The sequence below is a fragment of the Azolla caroliniana genome, unplaced genomic scaffold, assembly GCF_043228905.1.
Source record: "Azolla caroliniana isolate FFs.n. ecotype wild unplaced genomic scaffold, voAzoCaro1.0.p SCAF_493, whole genome shotgun sequence".
Lineage (NCBI taxonomy): Eukaryota > Viridiplantae > Streptophyta > Polypodiopsida > Salviniales > Salviniaceae > Azolla > Azolla caroliniana.
This window is the reverse complement of record NW_028230928.1, coordinates 2179-22862: the sequence shown is the minus strand read 5'-3', so window position 1 is coordinate 22862 and position 20684 is coordinate 2179. Positions and strand designations below refer to the sequence as shown.

Sequence of the window (20684 nt, the reverse complement as noted above, 5' to 3'; positions counted from 1 at the left end):
CAATGGATATACCCATGCATGTCTAGAAAAGTTATTAATGAAAGTCACAAAGTAAAGATAGTTCCCAAGAGAATTGTGTCTGCATAGGACCATAGACATCACTATGAGCAATCTGCAATTTCTGTGTAGCTCTAACTGAACCATCTTTTGGAAAGGATGAATGTTGCATTTAGCCCAAAATACAACCTTCACAAACATGCATAGGACCATAGACATCACTATAAGCAATCTGCAATTTTTGTGTAGCTCTAACTGAACCATCTTTTGGAAAGGATGAACGCTAAATTTAGCCCAAAATACAAACTTCACAAACATGCTTCCGAGGTGCCTCAAGTTTGGGCAAGGAGGACACCATTTCAGATTTTTGCAGGCAAAGCAAACTTGCAAAATTCAGATGACCGAAGCGTGCATGCCACATCTTTGCGTCTAAAATAGCTTGAGAATCTTGTATTGCACATGCTGAATCATTTATCGATCTTTCATAATCTATGAGCATATACAATCCACGACAAAAAACACTAGAAGCAATAGTAACATCGCCATTGGACAGATCATGAATTGTACACCTGTCATCAACAAATTTAACAACCAAGCCAATCTTGGCTAATGCTGAAACTGACAACAGATTTTTCTTGATCCCTGGCACAAACAAAATGCCATTTGCAGTAGTCAAAATGATCTTACCAACACCCATAATTGGATAAGATGAGTTGTTGGCGCATGTGACAGTATTCCCTATAGGGGCAGGCTCCAATGAAGAGAAGAAATTGCGTTGGGAGGTAATATGTTTGGTTGCGCAATTGTCGAAGTACCAAACATCTGATTCTATAGTAGGCATACATTGTTCAAGTGAAGATGGGTCAAAACTGCAAATAGTAGTAAATGCCCATTCTTCATTTTGCACAAGATTTGCAGATTCCGTTTTCGGTGTAGACACTTCTGCAGCAACCAGTCTTGCCTCTTTTTTCTTTGCCTCTTTTGCAACCAATTTTGGACAGTTCTTTATAATTTGATAAGTTCCTTTACAGTATTTGCAAAATAGTTTCTGTTTTTGCTCTTGTTTTTTTTCATTCACTTGTGAAGTATTAGCAAAACTTTGCTTGCTAACAGAAGAGTTCCATTTACCTTTGCCCTTCTGACTAGCTAGGAAAGCTTGATCTGCAACATGTGTAATAGACCTGTTTTGTCTAGATTGATCTTCCTGTAACAAAACAGAAACTAACTCCTTGAATGATAAGGCATTGGGATTACCTTTCATCATTAAATGAAGAGTAGAAGCAAAACTTTGATATGAATCAGGAAGACCATTTAGAACGATCTGCCCAAAAATAATGAAAAAGTGATAAGTGACTACTGGCCTTTATAAACAAGCTTATACACATGTACACACTATAAGGGGGTCATTTAGGGCCTTTACCCCAACAACGATATGCCTAGAAGAGTGCAACTAACAAAGTTTATTAGCTGAAAAAGCTTATGGATTTGCGTATGAAAGAGGGCCACCCATGTCAACTCACTTGAGTGAGTTTAATTCTATTATTAGCCAGCTGTTGTGCCCCTTGAAATTTGTCATTGATGATGAGTTTTAAGGCTATATTTTTGCTTTGCACTTTGCCAAAGAGCTGGGATATCTCTAGAACTGCCATTAGCAATTTAAATGTGATGCTCTTGTTTGTTGATGTAGAGAGTTCTCTTCACATCGAAGAGATGAATTGGCAGAACAATGCATCTTGTAAGTCCTCTTGTGCTTTGCATAATAGGGGCATTTCACATAGAGAGGCAAATCTGATCGTCAAGGCTCTAGTAAATCACATGGTAAAGATATTGAATGCCATCATTGTAGCAAGAAGGTTCACCTTAAACATGATTGCTACAAATGGAAGAAAGTGAAAGGAAAGGGCAAGAAGACAAATGCTACTGAAGAAGAGATGAAAGAGAGTCCACCTAAGGATAGCAATGTTGAAATTGAAGAGGTGAATGTAGTCACTTTGCATGTGCGATGTTCAGCCATTTGAATTCCTATTTGCTTCTCAGTTTTTCTCTTTTACATTCCACTGTCATCTGCTCTGATATCTGACACTTGCTTTCAACCACAATTTATCATTTGCTTCCCTCATAATTTAATATTTTTGCTGGAATATTGCAAATGGTGTTGGTTATTAAGAACAGGATTCTGTTAGCATCTATTTTCTGTAATGTTCCATGTTAATTCTTACTCTAGCATCTATCGACAGATAAAAGCCATTATCTCCTGCCATCGCAGGTGCTTCCCTCACGTCAGAGACCTTTCCATTCTGGATTGACCTATGCTAGACATCTTTCGAAGACAAAAGTTACAATACATCTAACTTGAGAATCTCACATGTGCCAAAAACCAGTTTCCCTCATCTCTTTTTATCTGATTTACTTTTATATTTACGGAGTAATATTTATTGTATTTTGATTTGTGGTTCTCAAAGCCTAGACAACACTTGAGATGTAATCTCTTGTTTGGTCTTAAAGGCCATTTTGGCCTCTTAAAAAATGTTAATATATCTTTCTTTCTTTCTCTCTCTCTCTCTCTCTCTCTCTCTAAAAGCCATTATCTCCCGCCATTGTAGGTGCTTCCCTCGCTTCGGAGACATTTCCATTTTGGATTGACCTATGATAGAGATATTTCGGAGACAAAAGCTACAATATACCTAACTTGAGAATCTCGCATGTGCCAAAAACCAGATTCTCTCGTCTCTTTTCTTTTCATCTTATTTACTTTTATAGTTACTGTGTAATATTTACTTTATTTTGATTTGTTCTCAAAGACGAGAAAACATTTAAGATGTAATCTCTTATTCGGTCTTATAGGCCATTTTGGCCTCTTAAAAGACGTTAATATATCTTTCTTTCTTTCTTTCTAGTCTTTTTTGTTCTAGTTTTTGGCTGTTTTAGGCTCTAGAGGGGTCACCAATCTTCACAAACATTTTAGAGCCCTGTCAATAGTTCCCCACACTTTAGTCTTCGACATTTAATATGCGAGCATCTTATTTCTTAGTTTCTCAATGTGCCTCAACTTCCTTGTGTTTAACAACCCACTCATAAGATGCTTCTCATCCTCCACACAGCTATTTGTCACAATATCTTCCTCTTATTACATCCACCATCAATCATCTTCTTGAGACATATTTCAGTTGTCTCTTTACCTTGGCTATTTTTAATTCCTTTTATTGTAGCCATCCTTTTCATTCTTCACTTTTTGATTCTGTAGCTGAAAGTTAAAATCAGGTTTGTTTCAAATACATAATAATAGATAATTAGGTCAAAATTATAAGGCAAGTTGCTCTCAGGAGAAGTACTTGGGTTGTGAATAAAGGTTATTTTCTTAATATGGCTCAAAAGCTAAGTGTTGTTGTAAAACTACAAGACTAAAGCTGAATTCTGTTTTGCTAATGTTGAAAACTTACATAAACAGTGATGGGCTTATGTTTGAGCAGGTTCGGGTTTGGCTGGGAGAGAATGCAGACCATTATTATGTTCTCTCAAGATTTTTACTAAGCAGAATGCTCACTGTGACCAAGGTATACTCTTCACAATGATGATGGCATATCTAGATGTTCAGTCCTGGCTTTTATGGGTTGATTGTGGGCACTTACTATCTCTATACTTTTTGCAGATACCAAATCATGTTGCGATTAAAATATCCCTTGAGCTGAAAAAACTTCTTATCGATAATAGCCTGTTGGACGTGTATGTAAGCAATGCATAAATGTCATACTCAAAAAAATCTCTAATATGATTCATTTCCTTAATATCATGATGTATGCTGTAGGTCACAAACAGACTTGGAGGCCAACCTTTTCAAAGTAAGAGTTTTCTTTATTGGTTCTCTTGCTTAAAATTGTGTCTAAAGAGTAAGCATTTACAATATCGTTTTCATAAGCTTATGGAACGGCGTGGTTATGGTGAAGAATATATCAATCGGTACAAAATGATGACAAGGTTTGTTTGTGTGTCAAGAATCTAGAACTATTTAAAACGTTGGAAATTTGAAATAGGACTAGGAAAGTCTTTAAATTTATCATGCCATCATCAAATTTACAGGTTTCATCATCAAAGGGTTCCATTAGTCATTCTTGTCTGTGGAACTGCCTGTGTGGGAAAATCAACTGTTGCAACACAGCTTGCGCAGCGTCTGAACTTACCTAATGTGTTACAGGTAGGCAGTCTGAGAATTCAGTTCGTTTTCTTTTTAGTGCAAAATGAGAATTCAAATAGCCTCTTATCTGTACATAATAACTGTGATGTTATAGATTCATGAACTTGTTTTACATTTTTCTATATCTAGAACACTTTCTTATTTAAACTTGAATATCAATTGGCTGCAAGCACCTGCAATGACATGAAACCATTGATAGAAGTCGTGGAGGCCCTATCAGTCTGCAGAATTACATACTGATGTGGCATAGACCACATAGTGCCTTCATCGAGGATGCTGTACTAGTAACAACATTTAGTGTACCTTGGAGGTAGAGATGGGATTAGTGCTACCTTACAAGCACTGTACCACAAAGACTAGATATGACTTGCCATAAGAGAATAAAACTCACTGAATGGATGGAGGCTGAGATTGGAGTCATACATGATGCAAAGACTGAGCACCGATACCATTATATATGCTCTTTGTAGACATAGGTAGGAAATAGAACATTAAGAGTTTTGCATCCTCACTGCAGCATCTAGACATATACCTGAATTCCATGCTTGAGATGGAAACATACCAGAGAGTATAGGCTGCATTTGGGTGTCATTATATAGTGTGGATATGCCGATGGGTTTATGCTGAATGTCCAATGGGCAGTTATTTTTCCATCTGTCAAATCTGTTAAGACAATTATTTATATGGGCTGACCTTAGGCTGATGCCCAAAGTGAATGGGTTTAGGTAATAGAACTGTATCTATTTGAGAAATTGACCACAAATATCTCCTTTCTTCAAAATAACAGTATAAGTATTAGGAGCAAAACAAGTGTGAAAGTTGGATGATCCTTTAATCTATAATAGCGATTTTCAGTTTAGAGAACATGGAGTTTCGATGAAAATTACACTGAAAATCATTGTTGTCCAAAATTGTTGTAAATTACAGAAGTTTGATCCTAAACTGCATGGAAAAGTATTTTAATTCTGTTAAACTTACTAGATATATGTGTTGTGCAGACAGATATGGTTTATGAACTGATCCGTACATCTACAGAGTATGTTCTCTTCTTTAAAAATTGAGCTGTGTATTATATTCATATTAACATAAAAGTGTATAGATTCAATGAAACTGCATGAAAGTATTGGTATCTATTTTTCTTTATAAATATTCTTTAGAGTGAAGTCAGTCTGGGAAGCATCATCTGAACATGTGTGAGTGCCTCTAGGAGATACATGAAAGAACAGTATATGACTGAGAAATATGGAATCTCCTATGAGACATGAAAGGCTGCTTTTGGATACTTACCAAAGCCATTAATCCTGATTTTACATAAGCCACCCATAGTTTTTTTCTAGAGATGACTCAAGTGTACTCCAAGTTAATCCTTCATTATTTTCAAATGTTCATGCTTTTGTATTCGCAACTATATAGAACAGAGCTCGTTTATGATATCCCTTTGTATGGTCCTACCCCATAGAAGAACCAGCGAGTTCTTATATTCATTTCATATGTCAGCTTGGATTCAGGAATCATCCTTTTGGTAACGATACTCTATTTTCTAAGGAATTGAATTTCTAGGTCGATCTAGGAAAGTACATATCATCAACCTAAGGTGCAAGAACTTATGGTTGATGTTGTTTTGAGGTTATTTAGGGAACCTACATTTGTTGATATGTAAAGAGAGACTTCTGCTCGAGATGTTTGATTTGCTGAAATTTTGGTTGAAACGATGTCCATAGGCAAATTATCTATTTCGATAAAGTATACATACCCTAACATTATAGATCCCAGTTGTCTTTACATGTATTGATACCTAGGGTGTCTAGGTAACAGATTTCTCAAGTGTCCACTTGCCAATTAATCTGCTCTCAAAGAAACAATGTAGTTGGATAAAAGATTGACTTTATAGCTCCAACTACCATCTGCTTCCAACAGAAAGCTGACACTAATAAGATGATGTGTAATGAGCTTATGTGTCCTCTATACAAATCTAATTTCCAATCGTTCATCGGGACCGTCATCATTCTAAGTTCATAACAATCTTTCATCTCACAGCATTGTCAATAGTTTCTGGTTATATAGTCCCATGCTTGTGTAAAATAATGTTATTCGCTTGTTGTTGGGGTTTTTTATTGAGATTTAAAGGTCAAAGTCCCATGCATAAGTTATCACAAAGCTAATGTATATACATATACAATGGCTGATTCCAACTCTGGAATAAATATATCCGTGTAACTACTGTTATGATCTTCTCAATGTAGTGATGTAGTGAAACCCACAAATTTAAACATTAAATTCAAACCACACATATTTCCTGTATATTCATAATAATTCCTCCAGATTCTCGAAGAATAATGATGTGGGCCATTATGAGCTGTCTTCTTAATTTATTAGCAGAGTCTGGGTATGCACCGATACACAAACTGCAAATCTTTTTCCTCTCTTATAATGTTGTTCATGGTAGGTTTCCATGGAGACTGTAGGAAAGTTTAATTTTACAAGGCTGTGTAGATTACAAAAGAAGAGGAGATGCAACAAACATTCTGATGCAGTTTATTTAATGCTTATAGTGCTCCCCTCCCTTCAACGCCTGTTTGGGAAAGGGATTTCTCATCTCAGGAGGAACTTGTTACAGAGTTTGCAAGAGAATGCAGGATTCTGAGAAAAGGTATAAACGTTTTGGTCCATAAACGTTTACCTGAATTACACAGAATTGTGATGCCTTGCCAACAGACTGCTATGAATTTCAGGGCTGCATGGAGACTTGAAGAAAGCTATGAAGGATGGAAAACCAATTATAATTGAGGTCTGTTATCTATCTGGAGAATATTTCTTTGTTGTGAATATTATATTTTAGGATATTTTGAAATGAAAATTTTTAACGCACAGTTGATTAGATATGATGCAGTAGTAGTTATATTATTCTATATAAGATTAAGTCCTAAAAGGCCATGTTCCTATACTCCTTGTAGAAAGCAGGTTGGCTTTCCGCCCATTTACTTTATTTCATAGAAGCAGTAGTGGCACATGCAGTGCTCGGTCGATCTAATTTGTATTTGAATGAAACTGCTTCTTCCAACAAAAATATACTGGTTCTGGCTCATAGCAAATGCAGGCTGGAAAACAATGAACTGGGTCTGTGAGTTTTGGAAAACAATTCACTGGCTCTGGCTCAGGCTCACTCAACCTGTGACTGCTTAAAACTGAGGCAAAAAAAATCCCACATAGATTATATACGATAGTCTTTGTTAGTAAGATGTGGAAGAAGTGGCGGAAACAATTGATTGGTGCTTGGACAGAGGATTCATTGTTTGGACAGAAATGTCTACCAAAAATGACTCCCTGAAAAGAATTTTTTCTTTCATACATTTAGGATAATTGTTTTCCAAGAAATCACATGGAACAAATATGTAGTATGTACAGAACATGTGCTGAGATACTACTTGAAGTAACGTGTTTCTTAAAATTTGCTTATCAGAAGTCAATGCAATCAATTAGATTTATAGATTTAGGGGTTGGACTTGTTTATGTACTTTCAGGGCATACATTTGGATCCTAGTATCTATCTTATGGATGAGGAAAGTAACGGTAAGACAAGCCATGCAGACATTCCTACAGCTAGAGAAACAGAAAAAGTGATATCTAGCACCAAACAAGGACAGAATATCAATGCAGAAGTTACCACCAATATTGAAAGCACAAGATTTTCAGAAGAAAATATTAAGGCCGAAATTGTCGGGGGTTCCAGGGGCATTGCGTCATCAGTTGATTCATGTCAGGAACCTCATTATGCATCAATTATAAATTCATCTTCATTTGGTATTATACAGTTTTATTTATTGTGCTTTTGGAAATCCTTATTTTCTGCTAACTATCATAGTTTAGCTACACACAAAAGGGAAGTAATTATTCTGAATCAACTAAAAGTGAATGCAGTGAAAGGTCAGTCGCCAAATTTCACCAATGCTGTTAATGATCAATCACCTGAAAAGGCTGCTAAGAAAGCATCCACTAAAGCCATTATTATCCCGATTGTACTGAAAATGGATGAGTTTGATCATAAGGTACTGCATCACACATATTCATAATTGTGCCTTCGATATTCGTGGCTTGATATTTTCTTGTTTTTCCAGACACTACTGGAAGAGTGGGTTGTATGCAGGTCAAACAAGGGCGCTTTCATAGAGGAGGTATGAACAATTACATACTTTTTTCTCTATAATATAAGCAAGCATGATTATCAACTTTTGCAAGTGTATTCATTCTGAGTTTGCATCGCTTTAGTATGTTCTTGGATCACTTGCACGATCTGATTTCTTAAACTCATATGTACTGATTTTGCATTCATGCATGAACAAGGGCAGAGTAATAGTATTCCATTTCTTCATAAGAATATTCCTTATGGATGAACCTATGGATGCGAGGCCATTATCATCTGATAAGAATGTACTTTCCTCTCTTCAGAGATATGTCAATCTTAGACCAGCCCATGTGGAAGAAATTTAGAAGTCAATTGTTTCTGTTCATTTAAGCTTACATTGACAATTGTTGTATGCTTGGCGAACAAAATCGTTTTGCAAAAGCATGGAATGTCTAAATGTATACACTCTTAGAAAAATGCTTGAGAGAGAGCTATTGACAGTTTAACTTATGTATTTATATATATTTGGCTTGTTCTCCAAGATGGGTCAGCATTTTCAGATGCAAATCAAGTTTTGTCATTCCTAATGTAGGTTGATGTAAGGATACAACTCGGGAAGAAGTCTTGATTACTGAGATGGTGGACAGTTTTTATTTATCCTACAATAAACTGACATTGTTAACAACATTTTCTGTGAATGTAACTCAAATATTGATCTCATTGGGCATTTTGTTCTCTTTTAAAAGACATTAATCTCTCTTTGTGCCACATGTGCCACGTGCTCGGCTTATGCAGCGGCTAGAAGCCCTTGGTGTTCCTACAGATATGCAATGGGGAATCTATGAATCCGTGTCAAGAAAAGTGTGGTTTTCCAAGGGTTTGTCAGAGGCGGTGGCTAGCACAATTGGAGTGAAGCAAGGATGCCCACTATCCCCCACTCTCTTTGGTCTCTATATAGGTGAGGTATCACATTACACAGAGAGATTCGGGGGTTCAGCATGCCTAGCAGGTATAGCTATACAAATATTACTATATGCTGATGACATTGTGCTGATTTCTGACTCTCTGGAGGGACTATATTACTATTTTGTACGGACAAAGGTTTGTCAATCAACATGGATAAAACTAAAGTGATGGTGTTTAACACCACTCAAGCATGGGTAACAAGATCAGAACCGGAATTCGTCTCTGGAGAGGAAAAGGTAGAATACACACGCTCCTACACATACCTAGGAGTAATATTTACAGGGCCGAGGTTCTCCTTACGGGAGGTCGGTTGTGCCTGACTTTCTCGTGGATATGCAACCCTTGGTGCTCTCGAAAGGCAATGTGCACATTTGCCGTTCCAAGAGCCGCGAACTAAGTTGTGGTTATTTGATACACTCGTCACACCAACTCTTCTCTATGGAGTAGAAACGTAGGGACTGAGTCTTAACAAGGCAAATCATTGGAAAGATTTAGAGAGACCTTTAGTGTCAATGATTGCTTGCATGATAAGGAGCAAAGCATCGGTGTCCCATGATATAATCCGTGTAGAGATGGAGCGGCACCTATAATCACTGAGGCATTGTTCCGATCAGTGACATGTATCCAACGTCATTGGGAACTCCCCAAACGGAGGTATCCAAGGTTGGCACTTATTTCATCAAGACAACTGGCTGAAAATGGAGACATGCATTGTTGGTATGCTGAAATGCAGCAATGGTTCTAGTAACATGGCATGAGTATAAATGCACTACCCTTGTTCCAATATAGCTTGGACTCTCCCCATCTAAATATGACCAAAATTGAAAAGAATAGAGTGATCTCGATTGATATTATTAACTTGGAAAACAAGATAACATGGATCAGCCCCAAAATATCACTTCGTACAAAGATGGCCGACTACAAGACACTTCTTACACACATTGGACGATGGATTCATTATCTGGCCACCTTATCTGGACATACATCTATCCTATGCATTGCATAATGTGATAGGGTAGTTGCGAACTTCATCACATTAGTTAGAGATTGAGGTAGGCAGATATACACGAACACCTCTAGAAAAAAGAATTTGCTAATTGTGTCATTGAGGAGTGGAATCTGAAGAACAATATGTTTGTCATTGTAGTGTCTATTATGAAATCAAAGGGAGATACCATTGCCTCTTTAAACAAGGCTTTGGCCTACTACGCAAGGTAATGGAATATGATGACCAACGATGCCTAGGACTTTTCTTGCTAGAACTCAAGAGACATAGGGAAAAGTTGTTGAAGGACAATAATACAGCCACACAACCACATCCACAAAGAACAATCACAACTTTCTTTAGCCCCATCACTCTTAATGCTACAAGTCAATCAAGAGATACACAAATGGCCTCCCGAACAAGATATAACAAAGGGGTTACAATAAATCGGGCAATAGCAATTTGTCGTGCATGTAGGCCCTGGCCCCATGGACCATGACCTCAACACTCTTGTCATTGACACATAAAGGCCATTATCTCCTGCCATCGCATGTGTTTCGCTTGCGCTGGAGACCTCTCCATTTTGGATCGACCTAGGCTAGAGATCTTTCGAAGTCAAAAGTTACAATTAATCTAACTTGAGAATCTCACATGTGCTTTGCAAAAACCAGATTCCCTCATCTCTTTTTATCTTATTTACTTTTATATTTACGGAGTAATCTTTATTTTATTTTGGTTTGTTCTTAAAGACGAAGCAACACTGAAGATGTAATCTTTTGTTTGGTCTTATAGGTCATTTTGGCCTCTTAAAAGACGTTAATATATCTTTCTTTCTTTCTTTCTTGATGTACACAAGTGGGTCTCAACCAGGGGATGTGAATGGGGTTACAATAGATCAACTCATAGAATGTTTGTACGTGTAGGCCACGACCATCCGGACCATGGCCGTGTTACTCTTATCATTGACAAATAAATTATCACCTAGCACCAAAGGTGCCTCCCTTTGGAGATGTGTTCATATTTGCGCAGTCCATCGTTGAGATTCTTCGAAGGCAGAAGTTTACTCAATCTAACTTCAAAATTGCAGTGATTAGATGACGAGATTCTTTAGTAAACTATGTTTAGTTACGTCTATTTTGATTTGTTCTTAAAGATGAGACAACATTTTAAGATGTAATCTCATGTTTGTTCCTATTGGTCTTTTCGGCCTCTTAACAGATGTTAATACCTCATTGCGTTTTTGGATTCCTTAATGTGTTTCAGGATTTGTTGCTGCAATTTACGCGTCTTTCATTTTAAGTTTTCCTACTGCTTTTTAGGGTTTCTTGTACATTTTAAAGTTCAGCATTTTAAGGTCTCATGCTGCGTTTGGTTTTGTTAACCCTACATATGTAGGGTTTCTTTCTTGTCTTGTTTGAAATGTTTATTTCCCTGCATTTTATGATCTGTTGCATTTCTGGCACAATGCCTTAAGGATAAAATATCCTCAAGTAAGGTTTAAGTTAGGAGCTATAAAAGTGGATTTCGAAAAAGGACAAGAAGCAGTGGAAAGATGCATCTCTAAAGTGAAAGCGAATGTCACTAAGGAAATGCAAACATGGGCAGACATGGCAAAGATGCCAAAGCTCAAGCTGAGCACGCCCAAAACGAAATTAAAGCAAGAGCAAGCTCCTTGGATAGAGGTAGTGAAAAAGCAAAAAGGAACATCCATGGATAGGATAACAATGATGAATGCTACATTAGAAGAAGAAGCCAAGAGGAAAGCTCGTGTGTTAAATGTACGAGTGGTTGGTTGGGCTGAAAAAGGAAGTCCACAAGAAGATGCCAAGAATCTCAAAACAAAGATTGGAGCATAAGATATTCCATTTGCTTCAGTGTGGAGGGTGGGAAGAGATGAGTTTAGAGCTAAAGCCCTTCTCATCCGCTTGATGGACATTGACAAGAAAAAAGCTTTCCTCTCTAAAAGAAAGGTACTCAAGGGTGAAAAAATATACTTAGATGACGATCTCACTCTAGCCCAAGTGGCACACCGCAAAGAAAACATGCCACGAGTGCTTGATGCAAGAAAGGAAGGAAAATAAGCCGTTTATAGAGATGGCAAGGTCATTATTATAGAGAAGAGGAGCACATGACGATATATGGCCTATGAGACCCTACACATGACCATATGGAATTGCAACGGCTCTCTACGGACAGATGTCGGATATTTTGAAGATACATTGAAAAACACAGATATTGCTATGTATATAGAAACTCACCAATGCATAGGTAGCAAACTCCCCGAGGTACAAGGATATAGCTGGGAGTCAATATGTTGCCCCCAACCTTGGACATGAGGAAGCACTAGAGGTTCGGGAGGAGTGGCTGTGCTATACAAAAAGGAGTTCCATGATAGAGTGCATGTTGTCCATAAGGATGTGATGCATGCTACATGTGGATACGAATAAAACGAGGGGATCTTAGGGAGTTATATATTGCAATTTGCTACTTTCCACTTGCCTACTCAAGGTTTGCACCTCTAGGTGAATGAGCATATCTACCACTATATGATGATATCATAAGATTTGCTACTATGGGGGACAATACTATTAGGAGATTTTAATGCACGGACCAAGAATGAACAACCAACTATGTTTAACACCAACGAGGCTGTTTATGGAGAAGTTATGGTAGAAGAGGTTGGTCTAAAACGACAAGATCAAGATATGAGTGCTATAACTGAATATGAAAAACACTTTCTAGCCTTGGGAGGTGAGCATGGATTTGTGATATATAATGGCTTGTCACAATGGCCTGGATCAGATGCTTTGACATGTTGGAACCCAAAAGGGGGTGCAAGCACAATCGATTATCTAATGGGATCTCCATCTCTTATACCTGAAATAACAATGTTCACAATATCAGGTAGACCTATTGGTTTGGCAGCAGATCAGGCATATCTACGCTTCAAGGTAAAGGATGGATGCACAAAGGATGTATATGCTAAGGAGAGTGGGCTGGGTAAGTATCTATTTACTCGCGAGACAATTGATGTGTATTTGATGTGTATAGTTGTAGTGTATACAATGGCATGCTAGATTTGGATCCTTTCGCACCCCTTGAAGAACTTACCCAAGGATTGTCCAAATCATTGCATAAAGCAGCCACAAATGCCTTCCCTCACACATCGGCTAATCCCCCCAAACTTGGTAGAGTAATACAAAATAGTTGGTATGATGAGGAATGTCGTGATACAAGGAGATGCTTGCGGCGTGATGTGACACGGGGCATTTATACACACAACCAAGTGAGAGCAACCTTCCAACGCCTCGTAAGGAAGAAGAAGAGATTGCATTTGGCTAAATTTGAAGATCATTTGTATAGCTTGTTTCTAGGACAAGAGAGTAAAAGAGCATGGAAAATGTTTAATGAGAGGCAACCCACCACACAATTAACCTCACCACAAGTGTGGCATGAATATGCAAAGGTTCTATATGATATCCCGGGGCAACCTCCTCTTCCCCACCCGAATGCCTCACGTCCACATGAATCAACCTTCTTTACACCAGAAAATGTAAGAAATACCATTGATCAACTACAATTTGGGAAGGCCCAAGATCATGATGGATTGGTGGGTGAGCACTTTATCTATGCCCCTGACACCTTGTTCCCATTGCTAGCACACATATTTAATAGAGCCATGTGTGAAGGTTTCCCTACTAGGTGGACTCAGCATACCATCGTGCCAATCCTCAAGAGTGGAGACCCAATGATGCCAAGCAACTATAGGATAATCATGATTGGTCATTACTTGGCTAAACTATATGGGTCGATTCTAGATTTAGAATTGAGTATATGGGCAGAGCAGAATGGTTGTCGTTCAGTTGGACAGGCAAGCTTTTGGAAGGGGTTCACAACTTTGGATCACATATTCACCCTTCGGGCCCTTATTGAGGAGGGCGGAGCCCACAATAAGAGGATTTATTGCTGCTTTGTGGATTTCCGAAAACCCTTTGACACTGCCACGTGCTCGGCTTATGCAGCGGCTAGAAGCCCTTGGTGTTCATACACATATGTAATGGGGAATCTATGCACTCTATGAATCCGTGTTAGGAAAAGTCCGGTCTTCCAAGGGCTTGTTAGAGGTGGTGGCTAGCACAATTGGAGTGAAGCAAGGATGCCCACTATCCTCCACTCTCTTTGGTCTCTATATAGATGAGGTATCACATTACATAGAGAGATTCGGGGGTTCCGGAGCACGCCTAGCAGGTATAGCTATACAAATATTACTATATGCTAATGACATTGTGCTGATTTCTGACTCTCTGGAGGGACTACAAAGACATCTAAATGCCTTAAAACTATTTTGTGCGGACAAAGGTTTGTTAATCAACATGGACAAAACTAAAGTGATGGTGTTTAACACCACTCAAGCATGGGTAACAAGATCAGAACCAGAATTCTTCTTGGGAGAGGAAAAGGTGGAATACACACGCTCCTACACATACCTAGGAGTAACATTTACAAGACCTAGGTTCTCCTTACAGGAGGCTGCTTGTGCCCGACTTTCTTGTGGATATGCAACCCTTGGTGCTCTCGAGAGACAATGTGCACATTTGCAGTTCTAAGAGCCATGGACTAAGTTATGGTTATTTGATACACTTGTGACACCAACTCTTCTCTGTGGAGTAGAAACAGGGGGACTGAGTCTTAACAAGGCAAATCATTGGAAAGATTTAGAGAGACCTTTAGTGTCAATGATTGCTCACATGATAAGGAGCAAAGCATCGGTGCCCCACGATATAATCCGGGCAGAGATGGGACCAGCACCGATAATAACCGAGGCATTGTTCCGATCAGTGACATTTATCCAATGTCTTTGGGAGCTCCCTAAACGAAGGTACCCAAGGTTGGCACTTATGTCATCAAGACAGCTGGCTGAAAATGGAGACACTCATTGTTGGTATTCTGAAATGCAACAATGGTTCGAATCACATGGCATGAGTATAAATGCACTACCCCTGTTTCAATATAGCTTGGACTGTCCCCATCTAAATATGATCAAAGTGGGAAAGAACAAAGTGATTCGAACTGATATTATTAACTTGGAAAACAAGATAACATGGATCAGCCCCAAAATACCACTTGGTACAAAGATGGTCCACTATAAGACACACTTCTTACATACATCGGAGGATGGATTCGTTATCAGGCCACCTTATATGGACATACATCTATCCTATGCGCTGTGTAGTGTGATAGGCCAGCTGCGAACTTCATCACATTAGCTATAGATTGAGGTAGGCAGATATACATGACTACATCTAGAAGAGAGAATTTGCCAATTGTGTCATCAAGGAGTGGAATCTAAGGAACATTATGTTTGTCATTGTCGTGTCTTTTATGAAATCAGAGGGAGATACCATTGCCTCTTTAAACAAGGCTTTGGCCCACTACGCAAGGTAATGGAATATGATGACCAACGATGCCTAGGACTTTTCTTTCTAGAGCTCAAGAGACATCGGGAAAAGTTGTTGAAGAATATAGCCTCACGAGCTCATACACAAAGAACAATCCCAACTTTCTTTAGCCCCATCACTCCTAATGCTACATACAAGTCCATCACGGGATACACAAATGGGGCCCAAACCAGGACATAACAAAGGGGTTACAATTGATGGGGCAATAGCAATTTGCTGTGCACGTAGGCCCCGGCCCCATGGACCACGACCTTGACACCCTTGTCATCGACAGATAAAAACCATTATCTCCCACCATCGTTGGTGCTTCCCTCGCGTTGGAGACATTTCTATTCTGGATTGACTTATGCTAGAGATCTTTCGAAGACAAAAGCTACAATATACCTAACTTGAGAATCTCACATGTGCCAAAAACCAGATTCCCTCGTTTCATCTTATTTACTTTTATATTTACTGTGTAATATTTATTTTATTTTGATTTGTTCTCAAAGACGAGAAAACACTCAAGATGTAATCTCTTATTTGGTCTTATAGGCCATTTTGGCCTCTTAAAAGACGTTAATATATCTTTCTTTCTTTCTTTCTTCTTTCTCTAATGCACATGTAACCATGCTTCTCTCCCTCTCAATGACCACCCACTTGACCCCCGATCCCGGACCCCTGCCCCTGACCCAAACCCCCGACCTCCCCATCCTATCATGAGAAGTTGAACTGAACGTCCTAGAGAACATCAAATCTCAACTAAAGAAAGGTTGGGCTGAAGCAGTGAAAGAATTACTTTGTTACTTCCTTCTAATGGATCACTTATGCATAGTAAGTAAATGAAAACAATCAAGCAACTAAGAGAGGAAGAAATTGGTCACCATATAATGTCCTATTTAGAGTAAAGTATTCCTCAAAGATAGAAATGTGGTACTTATGACTTAGAGGACCCAAAGCATGATGTGTTCAATATCTTTGGAGGACTCAGGAACAAGTAAGAGCTCACATGACTCAGAACTTGACAACACAGGATATGTTTTCACACCAAGATAGAAATGTGGTATTTATGACTTGGAGGACTTGTGTTCAATATCTTTGGAGGAATCAGGATATGGGAAACATCTACTGGAGCTAGGGTCTTGGCACCAACTTGTTATCTGCAATAGGATGCACAATGAATTTGTAGTGGCATGTATGTTTCCCACAAGGTGGCAGGAGCACAATTGACTATATCCTTAGGACATAGGAAGCCACCCACACCATTAAAACCTTCACGATCCCAGCCTGCCCAATTGGTGCCAGCTACACTTTCCATAACCCTTGCCAACACCAGACCGTCACAACCACCTTCTGTCTCATAAATCAACCTCGTCCCTATGCACAATCATCCACTTTATCCATGCTCTAGCTAAAACATAGTCACCCTGTCCAACATGGACTCTTCCATCTGGATCCAACTACACCCCTTCATGGCAATACCTCCCAACTCTCTACGATACTCTATACCTATGCCATCAATAGTTTTCCTTACCATACTCTGTCCATACACCACAATCCTGAGAATATGCCCCAAAAGTTTTGGCATAAAGAGGAATGTAAGGGGCCTTCCCAGCATATGAACCATGTACACAATTATGCCTGTTACATAAGTCAATTGGTCAAGTGTGGTGATGAACTGAATGTTGAGGGGAGCTATGAAATGTAATCACAAGCACCATTGGTGTGAAGCATGGATGCTGACTCTTGCCCACCCTCTACAGACTACATTGACAAGGTACTGGACCATGTCACACTTGTGAGGTGGTGAAGGGATTGACATATTAGGTATATCCTTCCATATTCTTTATTACATTGACGTAAATTTGTGTCTGAAATATCATGAAATCTACAACATCTCAATGCCCTCAATGGTGTTTGCCATGAAAAAGAGCTCACCGTAAACCTAGGAAAGACTTGGGCCACAATCTTCTACACATTTGTATTGGCTTTCTGACAAACTTTTTTTTACCCTATCAGGTGGCAAATTGTGGGTTCCTGTGTATATCTAGGGGTCACATTTACACACAAATGGGCACTTCTCTATGATGCAAGCTGCCAAGGATTGACTCACTCTTTGGACATGCTAGAACAATAATTACCAGCAAGCGCAGTTCAGGAGCCCCTTACCACAAAGTATGATCATTCAATACTATACTCTTGCCCTCATGAATGGTGCAGCCGTGTGGGCTTCTGGGCGCTCCATGTACATGTAGACACAAATAGAGTGTCCATCCATTAGTAAAGCACCAACCCACACGAAATCATTTGTGGTGAATCGACAACACCCCCAGTGATGTTAGAAGCATTACTTCAGATTGTGAATCTCATCAACTGGATTTAAACCATGACACAAATGGATGTTATTTGGTAAAGCACCAACCCACACGAAATCATTTGTGGTGAATCGACAACACCCCCAATGATGTTAGAAGCATTACTTCAGATTGTGAATCTCATCAACTGGATTTAAACCATGCCACCTTAAAGAAGTAAATGGCAACAACATAACATGTAGAAAGATCTTAGCACTCATAGGGTGACGTGGTTCAACGACAATGGCATCAACAGCAAGAACTTGCCACCCTTTCGATATCGTATGCGTCTCTCAAATGATAAACTAAACAATTGAAGGGTGGGATCACATCAGGGGAACCTTCCTTCTCCCCAAACATTACCCACTACAAACATCATTCATGAACTTCTCAAACAATGAATTCATACAGAGACCGAGGTACGTTGACATGTGTATGACCCATAGTGCTCGGAAAGCAATAGCCAACTCAGAATTTCTTCCCACCAAACTGAGATTGTAGGAAGAGCCTTTGTATGAATTTTTTTGAAGCTGTTTAAAATTTCAACATCATCACGATCCTCTACTGTTTTTAAGAAAGTGCAGGAGGTTTCTACCAATGATTTTATTTTGAGAATTTTTCAGACTTGGAATACTGTTCCAGTAACTCTACCTCTACAGGATATGTCCTAGATATGTTTCTAAGTGTTGTACTATTTTTCATATATTTCAGGCAGAGAAAGAGGCAATTATAAGCAGGCTAATGACAATTCAGGACTACCTATGCTCCTTCAAGGGTCAGGTTTGTGATCTGAATGCAAAACTTGTATGTTTTCTATGTTTCTTGTTACTGTATAAAACCAGAACTATGTGAAACAAAACTTGAATAAACCTCTTCTAATAAGAATTACCTATATGTCATTGTAGTTGTAAATAAGAAAGGTCAGTTTCTGTTAGAAATTACCTATATGTCATTATAGATGACATTTTCTGGACTCTTAAATTTCCCCTCTTTTGCATCTCTGGACTCTTAAATTTGGGTTTAAGACCATTCTTCACTCACAATCTCGTCCATACATGTCCTTTTAAATTTGTAAATTTTCTTTAAGATTTAATTGTAGTCTTATTCGTAAACACTGCAGCAGTATAAATACAGTTCAATCTTGTGTTTACAATTTCTACGTATTGTGTATGATCCTTATCTCCAAAAGCAATCTTGCACAAATTATTTCAGCGCCTCTTTTCTAAGAGAGAATTTCTAGTGAAACCACCCGTTTATACAACATAAACCCAAAGCTTACCTTTCAATTAAGAAAATTTTGTTTCTTGTTTGTTTCTTGTTAGGGTATTATTGTCAAGAACATATCAGCTACAACATTTCCACAAACATTGGATTCACTACATAGCTATCTTCTCCAGGTAGAAAATTCAAATAACAACTTAGCCAGTATAAAAATACCCATAGTTGTTTCAGATGTTTACCAGAATAATTATATGTTTTCGAAAATTCTGGTAGGTTTTGAAAGCTTAGGATATTCTGGTAAATATCCCAAAAACGAGGGGTATTCTGCTGTCTTCTCATGTATTCTATCATGAGAATAATATTTTAGCTGAGGAGATTATGATCAAAATTGTATAATATCTGTTTATTACAGCGCATCGAGGAGGGGTGTCAGTTCACAGCAAATTCTCCTGATAAAAATGAGTGAAGGGGAAACAGTATTTTTCCTTATTTTTCTAAGAGCTTATAAATATGGGTTCTTGTCATAACCTTCAAATAGAGCAGGTTTAGTAAATAATATATATATATATATATACAACATAAAGTGATTGCCCAAAGTCATATTTATAAATATATGACATTTTGGCTATTTACAAATATGACATTTGGTCCCAAAGAGGTCAATGTAAATGTGTACATGCCATGTTTTCCTTTCCAAGCCTCATTTTTTGCCCCTTATTTTGTTTGCATGGCATGTACCTTCATGAATAATTTGTACTACTCTTTTCTACTTCAAAATATGTTTCAACTACAGTTACATTGCAATAAAATTTTACTAATGAAGTCAATGTTCACCTTCCATGTATGGTTTCATCCAGGGTCACTATCACGACAAGTTGGGAAATCATTCTCAAAGTGTGCCTTGATCAGGATCGTTAGCTTTTATAATGAGGTGGTTGGAAATATCTCTGGCGCTATGTAACTTTATTATGAAGCAAAAGTGATAAAATGCTAGTTACTTGAAAGTAAAACGACGGTAGTAGAACAGAAGGAAAGCATAATACACCATACTATTTGATGTGAAGATGCTCATGCTCTTGGAGAGAAAAATGATGAGGCCAAAAAACTATTCATTATTAAGGAATAAACAAGATAGGTCATCTTGTTCTTGAAAACTAGAGTATTCAAAGATGAAACATGAGCAAAAAACATCTAATTATTGAACTTGACAAAGCAAGAATACCACCAAAGATTCATTGCACATAAGGAGTTACAAGGGTAGGGGTTCCCAAGGTGGCAACGTTTGGTGGTTGCAAGAGGCTTTGGTGGAGGAAGTAGAATGGGTTGAAGTTTGATCTCTCCGATTTAGCGTTGCATTCTCTAATTTCTCTTGTTTCCCTTGTCTTCTCTATTTTGAAATAGAATTTCC

General features: G+C 38.3%; 1 protein-coding gene across 1 annotated transcript; it reads left to right on the top strand.

Annotated features, from left to right (window-relative positions):
* Window positions 1-1723: 1723 nt before the first annotated feature.
* LOC147848159 (uncharacterized) lies at window positions 1724-19867 on the top strand. Its single transcript, XM_087338640.1, has 17 exons — window positions 1724-1732; window positions 1776-1973; window positions 3242-3258; window positions 3398-3551; window positions 3647-3720; window positions 3803-3836; window positions 3914-3972; window positions 4075-4189; window positions 5188-5225; window positions 6742-6839; window positions 6922-6977; window positions 7711-7990; window positions 8108-8235; window positions 8305-8361; window positions 18767-18835; window positions 19378-19452; window positions 19689-19867. Exons 1-17 carry the CDS (start codon window positions 1724-1726, stop codon window positions 19740-19742), a joined length of 1515 nt encoding a protein of 504 aa, XP_087194766.1. The 3' UTR covers window positions 19743-19867.
* Window positions 19868-20684: the final 817 nt, after the last annotated feature.

Coding starts and splice junctions, on each gene's coding strand:
- LOC147848159 (XM_087338640.1), top strand. Junction 3,721..3,802: donor GATAATAGCCTGTTGGACGT/GTATGTAAGCAA, acceptor TGTATGCTGTAG/GTCACAAACAGACTTGGAGG. Junction 3,973..4,074: donor CGGTACAAAATGATGACAAG/GTTTGTTTGTGT, acceptor TCAAATTTACAG/GTTTCATCATCAAAGGGTTC.